The sequence below is a fragment of the Opisthocomus hoazin genome, chromosome 9, assembly GCF_030867145.1.
Source record: "Opisthocomus hoazin isolate bOpiHoa1 chromosome 9, bOpiHoa1.hap1, whole genome shotgun sequence".
NCBI classification, from domain to species: Eukaryota; Metazoa; Chordata; class Aves; order Opisthocomiformes; family Opisthocomidae; genus Opisthocomus; species Opisthocomus hoazin.
In genome coordinates, this window is record NC_134422.1 from 22,802,288 (window position 1) to 22,817,873 (window position 15,586).

General features: G+C 37.9%; 1 protein-coding gene across 1 annotated transcript in view; it reads right to left on the bottom strand.

The window, feature by feature from the left end:
• Nucleotides 1-2,534: 2,534 nt before the first annotated feature.
• The window catches only part of LRP2 (LDL receptor related protein 2), a 130,967-nt gene continuing 117,915 nt past the window's right edge, over nt 2,535-15,586 (bottom strand). The window contains exons 70-79 of the mRNA XM_075430425.1: nt 15,297-15,473; nt 14,427-14,546; nt 12,125-12,215; nt 11,481-11,548; nt 11,201-11,321; nt 8,959-9,088; nt 6,583-6,702; nt 6,380-6,487; nt 5,079-5,150; nt 2,535-3,997 (exon numbers count right to left, since the gene is read on the bottom strand). Coding sequence (XP_075286540.1) covers nt 3,836-3,997; nt 5,079-5,150; nt 6,380-6,487; nt 6,583-6,702; nt 8,959-9,088; nt 11,201-11,321; nt 11,481-11,548; nt 12,125-12,215; nt 14,427-14,546; nt 15,297-15,473 — 1,169 coding nt within the window. The 3' untranslated portion in view covers nt 2,535-3,835. The remainder of the gene's footprint in view (nt 3,998-5,078; nt 5,151-6,379; nt 6,488-6,582; nt 6,703-8,958; nt 9,089-11,200; nt 11,322-11,480; nt 11,549-12,124; nt 12,216-14,426; nt 14,547-15,296; nt 15,474-15,586) is intronic.

Sequence of the window (15,586 nt, forward strand, 5' to 3'; positions counted from 1 at the left end):
TTTATAGGTATGCAATTACAGGGAAAATGAAAACTACATTGTACTCTCTTACTATCCAAACAGGGTATCCAAAACTATATTTTAACTTTCTTCCTAATATTAGTATAGTTTGTGAGGAAAATATTAAAAATAATATGCATTCACATTCCTTTCATCCTCAGTGTGCTTTGCAAGTTAAAAGGATGATTATTTCACTCATTACGTGAAACAGGTGACTATCATACGCTCTGGCAAATTAGTTTGACTGTACAAAGAGTGTGTTCTGCATGGCAAAATGTTAGTTGAGATTACTGTGCCTCTTGTACACCGTTTCTATCTGTTAAGCTGCTGGCCAGAAGCTCACAAACTGATGTTCCTAGAGATATTAAAACTGAAGGGGTAAAGGGTTTATTTGCTAAAGACTTGCACTGGTGATTAATCATTAATGTCCAATCCAATTAAGCTTTCAAAAATACCGTGTGCCGGTCAGAACTCCAAATGTAAGAAAAGGAGTTTCATCACTCTCTGTGTGTGAGAGGGGGTGTGTGTGTGTTTGTGCACGCGCAAGAAAGGACAGAGCGTAAACAGTGTTTAGTAACCTTTAAGTATTTCATTGAGGTTCTATTCTCTGGCAAATGGCTTCAAGAATAAATTTATTTTACTTCATTTCATGATAATACCTGCAGAGAGATAGTTCTCTGTGTCCGGCCTGACAGCTGTAAAGACAATGTACGTGAAAAACACTTAATGGTTTAATTTATCAGCCCTGTAGTGGCAGATTACAGAAAGGTACTGAACAGAATCTAAAGCTTCTGTTGAACAAAGTACCAAACATTAAATTTGACATTGTGGTATGCTACTGAGAGGAAAAGGTCCAGTTGAATCCTCAGCAAGTTTGCTGATGACACCAAACTGGGAGGTGTGGTGGATACACCAGAAGGCTGTGCTGCCATTCAGCGTGACCTGGACAGGCTGGAAAGTTGGGCAGAGAGGAACCTGATGAGGTTCAACAAGGGCAAATGCAGGGTCCTGCACCTGGGGAGGAACAACCCCATGCATCAGTGCAGGCTTGGGGCGGACCTGCTGGAGAGCAGCTCTGTGGAGAGGGACCTGGGTGTCCTGGTGGACAACAGGTTAACCATGAGCCAGCAGTGTGCCCTGGCTGCCAAGAAGGCCAATGGCATCCTGGGGTGCATTAGAAGGAGTGTGGCCACCAGGTCAAGGGAGCTTCTCCTTCCCCTCTACACTGCCCTAGTGAGGCCTCATCTGGAGTACTCTGTCCAGTTCTGGGCTCCCCAGTTCAAGAAAGATGAGGAGCTACTGGAGAGAGTCCAGCAGAGGGCTACGAGGATGAGGAGGGGACTGGAGCATCTCCCCTACAAGGAGAGGCTGAGGGAGCTGGGCTTGTTCAGCCTGAAGAAGAGAAGGCTGCGAGGGGACCTAATATATGCTTATAAATATCTCAAGGGTGGGTGTCAGGAGAATGGGGCCAGAGTCTTTTCAGTGGTGCCCAGCGACAGGACAAGGGGCAATGGGCACAAACTGAAGCAGAGGAAGTTCCGTCTGAACATGAGGAAGAACTTCTTCCCTCTGAGGGTGACGGAGCCCTGGAACAGGCTGCCCAGGGAGGTGGTGGAGTCTCCTTCTCTGGAGATATTCAAGACATGCCTGGACAAGGTCCCGTGCAACCTGCTGTAGGTGACCCTGCTTTGGCAGGGGGGGTTGGACTAGATGACCCACAGAGGTCCCTTCCAACCCCTACCATTCTGTGATTCTGCGAAGCTTAGGAATCCTTCACCATCAGGTATGTTAAACAATCAAATCTACATACTACCTACCCATACAGTATCCCAGGGATAGTTTTCTTCCACATCTGAAAAATTAAAATTCTTATAGGTGGGCAACACAGTATCTCTGATACATAGCTGACATATCAGCAGTTTTCTGCAAAACTGGTTCCAAATCTTTCTGCTGCCAAAGACTATTCACAAAACTGATGCTACTTTTTCTTGTGGTACAACCGGAGGAGAGTCTTGTGGAAATGTTAGCCCTGCCTTCTCTCTTTCAAAAACCATTGTGAACTCTTTCCTTAAGAACAGCAACCTCCCTTTCAAAGAAATCCTTTCTTGTAGCCTTACAAATGTGTATGCTGTGTCCCCAGTTCTAAGGAATTTTCCCTATTAGAGCACTTAGATATGAAAATTCATTGAACTAAGGTTTTAGTCACTTATGTCCATACTACCTTGATAGTCAGTCTCCTACAATCCATAATAAGAGTTTCCTGTTTCAAGGGCCAGTTTATCTAATGTGTGTAACATGGCAGTTTTCACACTTACAGTGATACAATGTCAGTGATGTTATATCAAGAACTTTTGACAGTTGTGTGAAGTAGTAAGCACTATTCTTATTTGACTTTATCTAAAGCACTGTTGTTTTCATCTCAGAGTGCACTGAAGTCTCCACAACTGAAAAAGGTACATAGAGCCTTGAAACAAATTATGGAATGAGGACATGATAAAATAATACATTTATTAGATTTATTCAGCAGCATTTTCCAGTTGACTTTTCTAATCAAAGTACATTACAAAGTAATTATAAGCATTCTAATTAAAAATGGTATATATTTTGAGAACTCAGATAGGATCAATCAATTATCAGAAGTCTCAATGATTAGAACTTTAGGAACTTTTAAATTATATGAGTAGCTAGCCAGGAATGCAGAAGAACATGTTCCTGCAGTGGTACTCAGAGTTTCCTCAAACAGTTCTCGTTGTGGAAACTACCTTGGCTAATTAATAGAAAAGCTAATAAGATGTGCAGTATGTTCTGATGGAAGGTTATAGAAATAGCCAGATAACTACAAAGACTGCATTAGTAGAAATTGTTTCCCTTTCTATTAATATCCACCTCAGGAAATAAATAGTCAATAAAATTAAATTTTCACATTAAAAAACCTGAATAATTTCTTAAATGAACCAATATCTTTCCTATTTTGCTATTTGGAAATAAGCTGTTATAGAAATCTAGCTACTTCATTTAATAGTACAAGTTACTTCCAGAGACTCCAGTCAAGAACAAAGCTATTCCATTGATGAGCAGGAGAAAATCTCATTAAATTAAGTACTTGTGGCACTAAAATCTAAATATATCAGATCTTTTTAAGAACACTACTAATGGAATGGTGTTAATTGGAAACTAGAGGAAAAGTATGTGTCTTATGGATTGAGAGGAAATTTTTTTATAATCTCAGGCAGTGAAAATATTGTATGAACAACATTTTGCACAGGTAACTATTCAGCACAATGCTGCTGCATTGGCTCTTCCATTTTTTGTTTAATACAAGATAGACACCCATACAGTAGTATACAAAATAGGTGGTAAGGATGCCCAGAGCACCAGTAGAACTTTTAAAAGGTGCTGTTATAAATATATACTCTAAAGATCCTGTAAATCAGTAATGTTCCTATATTTGCCTTGTTTGGTTCTTTTTTAGTTGAAGTATTTATCTAATGAATTTATCCCTAAAGATACGACCAATTCCATACAGATTTCTACTAGCAACATCACCAAACAAGATAATCTTTCAAAAATTTACAAATGTACAATATATTTATAACATTACTTTCAGACAGCTTCAGTGCAAAGATATACATATAGTACATCACGATAATTGTTCACAAAAATAGAAATTGGCATTTATCAAAAAACAAGGCATAGTTTCAACATACATCTCCAGCCATTGGCTAAGAGATGTATATATTTTTATAAAGCATTTGAATGTGAACCTTACTTTTCTGTTTATAAAAAATACATGTGCAAATGGATGTGTCTAATTTTCTCTAAATCAGTTACCTAGTTATACCACAGAGTCCTCTTTAACAAGATTGGCGGTGTCTTTAAATGTATCCTCTGTTGCTGTATAAGCTAATGGTTGGTCTCTCTTCAGAGTAATCTTGGGAGGCAGTGAAGGAGAAGGGGTAGGAACATTTTCTGTGTCCTGTTGCTGTTCCTTTTCCATCTGAAACAATAATAATAAAATCCAAGTTTACATTCTAATGTACAAACCAACCAACCTTAACTTTCAGAAATGTTTAATAAATATCCAAGCATTTTGCTGAAGTCAAGTGTCATGGTGTAAGTCACTTCTGCAAATCACCACCTGTAACAAAATTAAATGCTAATTTCACCTCAGATGGTACAGCTGAGTAAACACACTACTACAAACTTACTCCACACACTGAGACTTCTATTTTAATGCTTAATGTCAGGAGTAGCTTGATATGTCTATATGCATATACATGAATGTAGATAACATTGGCTCTACTACTCTTTGTAAATAGTTACATTCATTAGTGTTGGGGAAATGAATCCCTGGCTTCCTGAACACTCACCCTCTCACCTTGTTCAAGCATTAGAAACCTAAGTTCTTCACAACAGGCAGCTAGTGTTAGTCATGTGACTGTGGGACTGAGCTTCTTAAGTCACTTAGGAAGTCACTTAAGTCACTTTCATCTGGAAATTTTAAACTGGAAGATGAAATGGGCTGGAATTACTGGCTCAAGTCAGTAGAACCCCAAACCTCCAGCACACATGCCACCCGCTGGCACACCATCTTAAAAGAACTGTCTCATCCAACTGTATGGCTGAAAAAAACAGGGCCGCAGTACACAGAGCTATTTAATATTTGTGCAGTGCTGAAGCCAGGACTTAGAGGGCAGAAACAGAGACTTCACTCCTAGAGCAGTACAATAGCCTCCCACTTGTACCGGGTCCTTTAGCTGTACCAGAATTCACCAGCAAGCTGCAACCAGCATCTGAGATCAGGAGCAGAAGCAGGCTGCAGTACTCAGGCTGGGAAAGCAGTGATGTGGGCAGTGCAGCTGTGCTGTCTGAGCTGGATGCCTGCTGAACACCTCATTCTGCACTAGACTTTATAACATTTCCCAAAACCACTTCAGTCCCACCTTGACCTGGTCTGGAATTTTTGTGCTGTTTTACTTAGCAGCAGAATCTACCCATAATCTTTATCCTATGAAAGCAAGAACAAAGTCCAGAAGTACATTAGTCAAAAAATAGAATTATACAATATTAAGAAATACCTCCGCATATATTGGGTTTTCAAAATTAGTGTTTTGCTTAATTTTTCTCTTGAAGAAACTCCATTTTGATTCCTGAAACATAAAAATAATTAGAACTTTACACATTTTTCTCACAACTTCTTTGGAAACTGACATCACTGTTGTTGGATTTCACTTGCACTGACTGCTAACTCAGCGATTTCAGTTGGTTGTTCTTACATTACAGTTGTAACTGTAAGCATGAGACCCAACTTCCTTTTCTGCTAGATAACGAGTTATGGTTATTTTACCTAAAGCAGCATCCATGAAGCTAGGTCAGAAGGCAACAAAAGTGACTAAATTAATTCACAGAAGGCTATCACTCCAGACAAATAGGTCAAAGAGGAAAAAATTGTCTTGAAAAAAATACAAGAGAAGTTACTGAGGGACATGAAACTGCACCAACAGTTTGACAGAGCTGTCATTTCAAAGCTCAGCAACAGTGCTGTTCAGTGCACAATGTGTGAAAATAGTCCTGTAAACAAGCCACCATCAGCTCATTCAGATGGATTTTGAGACATAAAAATGTATCTTCCATGAATCATGAATAATCTAGATGAGGCAATACTTCGGTCTTGATTGTTCAAATGTCCTGCTAGAACACATAGAACAAGTGTCTTCAGTGTCCTTGGTAGCACTTCTAAATATGGATAAAATGACAAATAAATGTGAAAGAATTGATGACAGTACACTAAATGTCTTTATTTCAGTTTTCCATACCAAAAAACCCCTGAGGTTTCACTGGTTTAAACTAAAACATAATTTTTCTTGGGTTTTCTATTTAGGGGGGGGGGACGGGGGACATGACCCACACTCTGCTGCTTCTATCAACGTGTAATAATTGTTAAAAGTCTGAAGTAAAGCCTTAGTGATAATAATTTCTGCTGGGGAGTGATGACAATTTACAGCAGTTACATTACAATTTTCAGACTAGCATCTGCCCTCAAAATGAAGCACAATAGTGAAAGGAAACTCTGTTCCAGTCTATTCACTTTAAAATAATTGGGTGATCCAGGAAAAAGATGGGGTTTAATCCAAATAGATCATTACTGTGTGCCCTGGGCAATTCTGCGCTTGTGCTGCTTTTCTCTTATCAAACTGTTCCTGATCAACTCTTGTAAATCTTATAAATATGGTCCAGTTAGTTGGACTTGATGCAGATTATGTGCCAACTCGATTATTTAAAGAGAATGAAACTATATTGCAGCTTCCCTAACAATTCCATTTCCCTGATTTGAAGCACAAAACAGAAAAGGCAGCCTTAGAGCATTTCTGTGTCCTACCTGAGGTGCATCTGTACTCTGAGGGGGTTCCTTTGGGCTAGCAGATACCACAGAGGCATACACAGGATTTTCGAAATTTTCATTTTCCTCGCTACCAGCTGCTGCCACCTATAGGAGAAGAAGGAAAATCAGTCTCCTTCAAAGAAGAAAAGAAGGTCATAAAGTAAAATGAAAGATGAAAGTTAAGCCTAAGTTTGTCCTACATGTGTTGGCTGAACAACTGTAACTGCACTGGTTGTGCTGGCTCCACCATCTCTGGTTGCATACATTGGATTTTCAAATGTGATTGGCTGTTTCCCTGACTCCACTGCAAAGTTTTCATTCTATGAAGAAAAAACAAAAAAAATTAAAAAAAAACCTGCAGTGCAATAAACACATCCATATTCCTAGGAATTCATTTATAGTCCAGTTCTTCACCTCAGGGAACAACGCATCTTTACTTTCACATAGGCTTAGACAAAATCTAGCATCCGTTAAAACTGTAACATTAGTTTGCCATCCATTATTTTACTCCCTAACTTAGCAGCCTGGACCATTGATTGTTCCAATATTACCCCATTTCCTAGCTAGACAAAAAAAACCCCACATTTCAATAATTGACTCAAATTATTTTATGATGAGGAAAAATTATTCTCACAGATCACAGCTTCAATAGGGAAGAGATATCAAAGGAAGAATAATCCCAAAATAAATATTTAATTTCAGAGACTTCAAAATTGCATACAAATTAATAAGCACTATCAGAAATACAAAAGAATGGGATTGATTCACTTTGTCCCAGCAGGGAGATTGCTATTTTTTTTTTTGAGACAAAGCAGTAAGTGTATCCCTTATTTATAAAAGAGTTATGTCAGAAATAAAATGTTTCACAGTGTTTAGCATATCTCTTATTAGAAATCAATACTTTGCCCATGCATGAAGACCACTGTGTGGATAGCAGCTACTACACACATATTGTGCCAAACCCTGAGCTGCAGCTACAGGGCTGGCAGCAGGTGGGGAAAGGTGCTGAGTTAAGTGTTTCTTAAGAAAATATTTAGTGCCACATAAGGATAGCCACCCAGGGCTAGCTAGCTGAGCATCAACAGGTAGAAGGCTAATGAAAGCAAAACCCCACCCAGACTCACTTGTCCTGCTTCTTGTCATAGCCCCATTAGAGGAACAGTGAGGAATAACACAGGAATAGTACATCAGCTAGTTCTTTAAAACTCCCTCATTTCTACAAACCACTGCTTCATGCCATAAGGATTCATGCTTTGTGCTATCAGAATATATATAGCTCTTTAGCATACAGCTTGTCAGCTCCCTCAAATTAGGCTAGCTTAGCTAAGAACAGCCACACTGAAAAATATCCCTCTAACACCTATTTGTGCATATATGTGATATTAAAATTTTAGGAGGCACATCCTACAGTTCTTTGCTGCCATAAACCAAATGCTTTGAATTCTTTTCCAGTGAACTATACAATTTTTTGTTTATACACTGAATACACAGGGAAAATTAATGCCACTTAAGTAGAAATGGTGTGTACCCAGACCTGTTATTAGCAATGCAAAAACTGGATCTGTTGGACTTCAGTATATCAATATTGGGCCAGAAAATGGAAAGTACTGTAAAGTTTTTCATGCATGAAAAAGGTTTGAGGTAATATTCAAGCCTAAAGCTATTTTCCCCAGTATCTACTGAAATGTTCACATGGTTGTTTCATCACACAGGCTGCCTAGTTTTAACAAAGAGTGTGCTTCATCTAAAAAATGGTCATATACATGTATTATGAGCTTATCTTCACTAGCTGTTTCTTTTCAGGTTAATTTACCGTCAGTTAAGCCTGTAATTTGTCTTTAGTTTAGTTTAGGGAGCTTCCAGTGTAGACTTTGCAGCAAGTATTTATTATTCAAACATACCTGTGATCTGTTTCCTATAAGTAAAAATCTTTTGTACATTGTACTTCTTGTGGTAAACAGGGGAATATTTTTTCTGTGAAGAAGTACACGGTATAGGAAACACAAGGATGTGCTGTTTCTCAGATGTGAATAATAAAACACGGATGAAGTAGAGTTACGCTTTATGATGTCCCCAAAACTATTAAACATGATTGTTTAAACTAGGTAAAATAAGAAACTGTCCAATTTATAATATTTTGTGCAAAGTACTGCATCCTGCAGTTGGGCCTGAGTTTTACCTCTGAAGTTACTAACATACAGCCTGAATTTGAAACCCACACATTTTAACCTTTTCTATGGAACACAAAGGCCCTCAAAAAATTCCTTGCTACAATATTTTCATTTGCCTATTCATTCTCTATATATTCCGTTAATATTCTGAAATAGGAAAGGGGGTAAACAGCTTAATTTCTGCATATAAATCTTGAGAAAAGTCACATTATTATGAAGAACAGCCTGCATTTGTCCTTGCCTTCAATTTATAAAAATCTATTTCAGGAAATTATTAATCAATGTTCACTTGTTTTTCTAGAACACATTTATCATCTCACTACCTTTTTTACATAAAAAGCTTCCATCTATCAGCTAAAAATGACATAAAAAGAACACAATTCAAAAATCAGAAATAAACCTTACCATTTGCATTGCTCTGTCTATAGCTGAGTCTCCTCCAAAGCCAGAGACTCCTATGTCCATACTCACATCTGCTCCAGATCGGAAAGTTACCCCATTGCCACTTTCAGTAGATTTTACAAGACTGCTTAAACTACAAACAAAAAGAACAGATTATACAGAAAGACAGCTTATAAAACAGATTCTTCTAGTTGTTCTAAGCATACTTATGACTTGGAATTTTTGCTGGCTAAAAGCAAGCTAGAGCAGGCATCAGAAATACTATTCCTGCATTAGTTCAACAGGCTTTTTAACCAAAGTTAGGCCACTCAGAATGATCTCAACTATCTTTATGTATGCTCACGTAGACATCAGATGAACTCAGTGAATTACAATTCCCCCAAATTTACCTACATTTTGACTACGCTTACTTGAGTGTTGATTTACAGACAAATGCATTAATCCACTCAGTTATTCAAATTCATTTAAATAGATTTAACAAAAATGCAGCTGAAATGGCATACAAATTTGTGGATATAATTTCAACAACATCTATACTAAAGATGTTTATGCACGCAGATCTGAAGGATACTGTTTTCATGTAAGCAAGTGTTCAATCTGCATATAGATTTACAGTAACCAGAATTGCACATTAGATTCACATGAGAAATATTGGAAATTGGCTGAAAGAACACTGTCAGGCTCAAAATAATAGGAGCAGTGAAAGACAGTAATGAGTAGACGAATACAGGACCTTCCACACAGAACTCTGATCATGCAACTCTGCAAAAACATGCAACTAAAATCCACTGCAGAGAAAACATTTCAGTTCATTTTGTCACATTTGCCTGACTCAAAGGAAGACAGAAGCATTGAAATAATCTTTCCATTTGTGTGTCCTCGCTGGAGCTGGCTTGTGCTAAAACTCTTGCCTACAGCTGGTGTGTTGTACACACACTTTACCAGTTGGCCCCGTAGGCATCAGCTGATTCAAGTTAAAAAAACATAAGTCTTAGCTATGATTCCTGTACATGGACAAGTCCCATGTTAACATGATAACAGCTAAGCTATAGCTTTAGTTAACTCTGCAGTAAAAGTATAAACTAACAGTTTAAAGTGGGATTGAGGAATGGCAGTATTAAGGCATATTCATGGCAGAAATGAAAACTATGAATCAAGCCTCACAAACAAAAAACTGACATCTCCATTTCACATGGCCTCATAACTTATATGAGAAGTATTGTTGAACAGTAAAGTTTGAGTCAGTGCATTAAAATTTCTACTCATTCACTGATACAGAAAATTTCCATTCAAGAAAGTAAGAAACAGGGAATTTCAGTGAGCAGTTTGGAGGTTTCTTACAAACTCTTTGTCCTGCAGGATTCATCTGCACAAAAATTTTGCCCCAATTTAAATATATCAAGTCATAAATAAATTTAATGACTTCACTGTAATTCTTCAATGAGGAAGTAGTTATAGCTACATCCACATTACTGACTATAATGATTTAATTACACAGATTTAAGAGCTACTACTGTGAAATTGGTGCAAAGACTATGAAGATGCAGCTTTATACCTTTGAAAACACATAATTTGCTTAAAGCAAAAAGCTTAAAGCTAAAAACATTTTGAAGCATCACATTCTGACACTTTTTTTCAAAAAATAATTTAAAGTCATTACAAATATTTTTTCTTCATCTTCCTTTGATTTAAGACATCAAATATTTTTGGCTGGTTTTCACTGGTCAGTATAACTGTCAGGAGAGCGGGAACCTACAAAAAGCCCAGATTTCTCAAGCACTGGAAACAGATAGAAGTCACTACACATGCCCCATATTCTGTTTAAACAGATGAATACAGTGTTGCAGACAAGTTCAGCCTTTCAATGTTAAAAAAATCTCTTTGTTGGAATCATCTTCTGGCAATGTTTTATAAAAAATTAAATCATATATAACTATGGTCCTTTGTATCCTTCTGAACTGAATATCCAGTTCCAGATCTGGTAAACAGTCTTCCATATTGCTCAGTATCTAAATGCTAATTTAGAACGTAGGAGAGTTTTACAATAGTCCTTTGTTAGAAAATAGTGATCTGCTATGATATTGCTTGTAATCAAAAATCCACTGGAATTGCTGCAACACTGCATTTTGCATATTCCAGCAGAATGGGCACACAGCAAACAAAGTGGATTTTTCAGAAATATTTAGGAACAAACATAGATTTTCAGTGCACAGACATTGCCACTACGAAAGCCTTCAAAACATACCTTGGTAGTTTAGGAAGTGCTGGTAAAAGGGATCCTGTTCGTCTGTAGTTAAAGAAGCCTCCAACCGCTAACACTCCAATTATTATGATTAGTATGACTGTCAGCAACACTGCTACTGCTGCTATCAAAGAGAGAATAATAAGCAAATATTCAAGCAAGCATAGTTCAGTGTAAAATAGAACCCAGAGAATTATAAGCTTGACCTTGAACAGGTATCATCGTGAGGTATTATACATTCTTTAGCTCAAAGTATCAAGTGTAGGATATACTTGAAGCTTACTTGTTCCAGGAGGCACTCCCTTTGACAATCCTATTTCACAGTAATTCCCAGTGTAGCCATAAGAACACCTATAAATGTAAGGACAGTTGACTGAATGGCTTTTAAGTCTAGGATCTCAGCTTTATTGTTATATTCTGCATTATTTAACTCCATGCTCAGTAATTGCATATATTTCACTGACTGTAAATATAGTATGTCTGGTATCTTCATAGAATTAAAAGTGGAAATAAAAAGTGCTGAGTCAGGAAACTAGTCACTGAAGTCAAAAGACTGGTTTCAGAGGAGCATCAGTGGCACCTACTGACTGTTCAAAGCTACATTTACTGAGCATTACTTCTCCATTAGAATTTTTTTGGTATAGCATTTTACTAGAATCTTCAGAGATTTGCCTTTCTGGGTTTTTGAGGGCTTGTTTGTTTGGGGGATTTTTTGTTTGGTTTTTTTTCCAAACTGATGCATTTACATTGCTTATTTGCTGATTTTTTATGCATATATGTGTTTTTCTGTAATAGTTACAAGCATGCTACTGCAGATGTATGACATCTTCTGAAGCATTTCCAACATATTTCAAAGAGTTTAATTATCTGGTGAGACTAAATCAGCACAATCAGACCCTGGACTACTCTAACAACGTACTGACTTACTTGCATTTTGGAAGACCACTTTCATCTATATAGCATGTTCCTCCATACATGCACCTGCATGCTGGTGGCATTGTGGGAGGGGATTCAATAGCTGCAAAATTCAAAAGCCACATATGTGTTATTAAGACATTGTCGATAAAAGAAATACCACCACATTTTATTTATGAACAGAACTTGCACATGCAAATTCACAGGCTACTTTTCAGAAGCTTTGCTTTTAATAGCACGTGTATTTGTTGCTCTTATATTTATTCTTCTGACCAATTAGCATATTTTAATTGAAGTAAAACCTGTTCTCAGAAAATAATGGCTTCTTCAGTAAAAGTAGGCAGACACAACTGCAAAGCTGTATGTCCCGTCACTTTCTTTTGCCTGTGCTATGCAGCCCACCACCACTCTTCAAATCCCTCTATTCAGAAAGCAGCAATATGTTCTGTCCTTTGCCCAGACCTTTCCATCCAACCAGCTGGAGGTTGCACAGAGAGGGCCAGGCTGTGATGCATTTACTTATGAAGAAAAGTAGTAGATGGAAATGCACATGTAGGAGGGCCCTCTAAACTCTCATACACCCTGGACAGTGAGAAGGAGAGAGAAACCCAGAGTTCTCATTTTCTGTCAGTGCAGAGCACAGGCTGCCGGCTTGGCACCAGGTAGCACATCAGCCTGTTCGTCATCGTGCCAGTGGCTCAGCTGCACTCCAGGAGCCCTGAGCTGCCCAGGTGGCAGCACAGCCTGAGCTGGCCCAAACACAGAGCTGCAAAGATCTGATGTTACTCTAATGCCAAGACAAGTAAAAAAACAAAAAGTGAAATTTCTTGTACCAGCCTTCAGTAAGAGCTCAGGATATGCTGTCAGAAAAGTACAGTTCACATAGGAAAAGCTCTGGATCTTAAACATCATTATAGGCTATAAATTAAGGATGGACTTTGACAGTCTCTCTTACACTGACAAGTTAGATCATAATACTTTCGTCATAAAATTTTTATCAGCCAGAGGTAGAGGAAAGTCTGTTGCTATAATGTTCCTTACAGGTAAAATTCCTTTCAGATAAATGGGATACAAAAAGAGGAGACACAGAGGTCTTACAGGCTGTGTTTCTCAGTAGCTGCAATATGGGGAAAGGACCAAATAAACAAAATGTATATGCAAAAGCTGTGTTTGGTCAGTACATCAATCATGGCAGTTACAGTTCACCGACTAAAAAAATTTGCTTAAAGTCAAGATAAAAACTGAAGTTAAAAAATAGGATATACAGTACTGTATATCCTCTTTGCTGTCTCCTCCTTTTCCTCAAAATAAGGTCAAGCGTAGTTTTCTTAATTCCTGAACATTTTAGGTAAATCAGTTTCAGCAAAGAGTAACAAATGCAGTGTCCTCAGAGCAATGACCAGCAAATAGCAAATGCAATCAGCAGTGTTATTGATCCCTAATTTAAACATGTATTGCACACTTCCATTTACTATTACATCATATTACTAGCTCCTCTTTCTGCACCTCAGGAAAGAGCATTAACAATTATTAAGAAAACGTAATTTAGAGGTAAAGCAGTGTAAAAAATTATGACATTTTCTCTTTTAATGCAAAAAGAGGAGAATTCAGAGAAGATTAACCATAGAAAAGATGGCAGACAATCTTATAAAGCATAATTTGTTAGAGATACGTTGCAAGGACAAGTACAAGGACATCTTAAGCTAAGAATGCAGACTCTCAGCTAGAGAAACAGAAATCCTGCAGTGGTATGCTCTTTCTTCTCAGGAAGGGCTGAGCAATTCTATTTTATTGGTACTCCTGGAAGCACTGTGGGGGCTCTGCTGCAATGCAACAACCAAGCACTAAATTCTAGTGCTTCAAAGTCTTTCCAGAGTATGATAATTATTTAGAAGTTATCTCACACTGTGAGTTCTGTAAGCTTTGCTTCAAGTTTCTATTGATCAAACAATACCTTGTACAGAATTGTAAACACAATTGTAAACTGTAATTTGTCAGAAATAGAAATTCTCTAGTTCTGTCATCAATGGATTTGAAAAAAATGAAAATAGAATATTTTAGAATTTCAAAACCAAAATCTGAAACTGTGACCAATTTTGCAGCTGGGTCTGGATTGACATGCAAAGAGATTCAATGAAATGCACAAGGTGACCACAAATCAGTGATGGCTGAGAATAAAAGCCAGATGTCCTGACTTAGCAACATCTATTATACCAGCTAGCTTATCCCTCCGTATTTCTAATTCAGTAATGCGTTTCGATTTCTAAGGAAAAGTTTCCTTTGCTTTCATTTACAGTTTGACAAATTATTCTACCTGCATCACACTCTGTGCTGCTGCCTTCTATGAACTGAGTCCCTTGAGGACAAGTGCATGTGTACCCTCCCGGTCTCAGCAAGCAGAGGTGGCTGCAGACATCTTTACAGGGATTAGGCACTGAAAAAAAAAAGTTATAAAGACTGTTGAAGAAGCAGTGCAGCATATTCCTGAGGTAAGACAGGGCAATTCCCTAGTCAGCAGCGTATATCTCATCAATATCACACACCAAACATCTAAACAAGTCTAGATCCATTTTTTAAAACAACTGATGCCTAAATACCACATTTATATCAAAACCTTCTCTCTGCCTTTTCTTATATTCTTAAGAGAGAGACTACTTGCTATTGGGAGCCAGTGTAGATCCAAGAAGAAACTGAACATCTCCAAGCAACACGGAACTTTCTGATTCTGAAAGCTAAAACAACTTCATAGAGGGGTATGCTGGATATTCCTCTGGACATTCCTCTGGGCATCCTCCCCTGTGACTACTGGGGACATGCCATAACTGAAATATCCCCCTAGGAGGCAATACTAAATGGCCAGCATTTTGTATGTTAGCAGGATGAATTCATATTCTGACTGCCAGTTCTATGACAAGTCCATGATGGAGGGGAAGAAGAGAAAAGACAGGGTCATAACTTAGAACTAAGAGACTCTGAGGAGCAGTGTGTGGTATTCCACTGTTGATTTCACTTTGAGTATGCAAAAAATACTTGCCGGCCTCTACTCCATTTTCAGGTTTTCAGAAATGAATATTCTCATGTACTGACAGACGCATTATCAGAAGATTACTAAGCTCTTAGAAGATATCAATACCAACTTCGATCTCATAGCAAGGAATGGTTCACCAGGATGCTGATTACCTACCTGACTGATTGTATCTGTGCTGGTGATAGATGCGCACTTGAGTAAGCCACGGATTTACAGTCAGAACTTTCACTTTTTCTCCAATTCCAAATTTATCTTTCTTCCAGACTTCTCCTCGTTCTTTAGCTATCCAATATAAATGGCCTTCAAAGACATCAAGGCTGTATGGACTGCCTACTTCTCAAAGGAACCAAACAATAGACTGTCAGCAAGCAAATCGCTACCAGGAGCGATAACACTGCTGTTATTCAGCTTCAATACACCATCTAATCCTTTCATTTTAAGACATT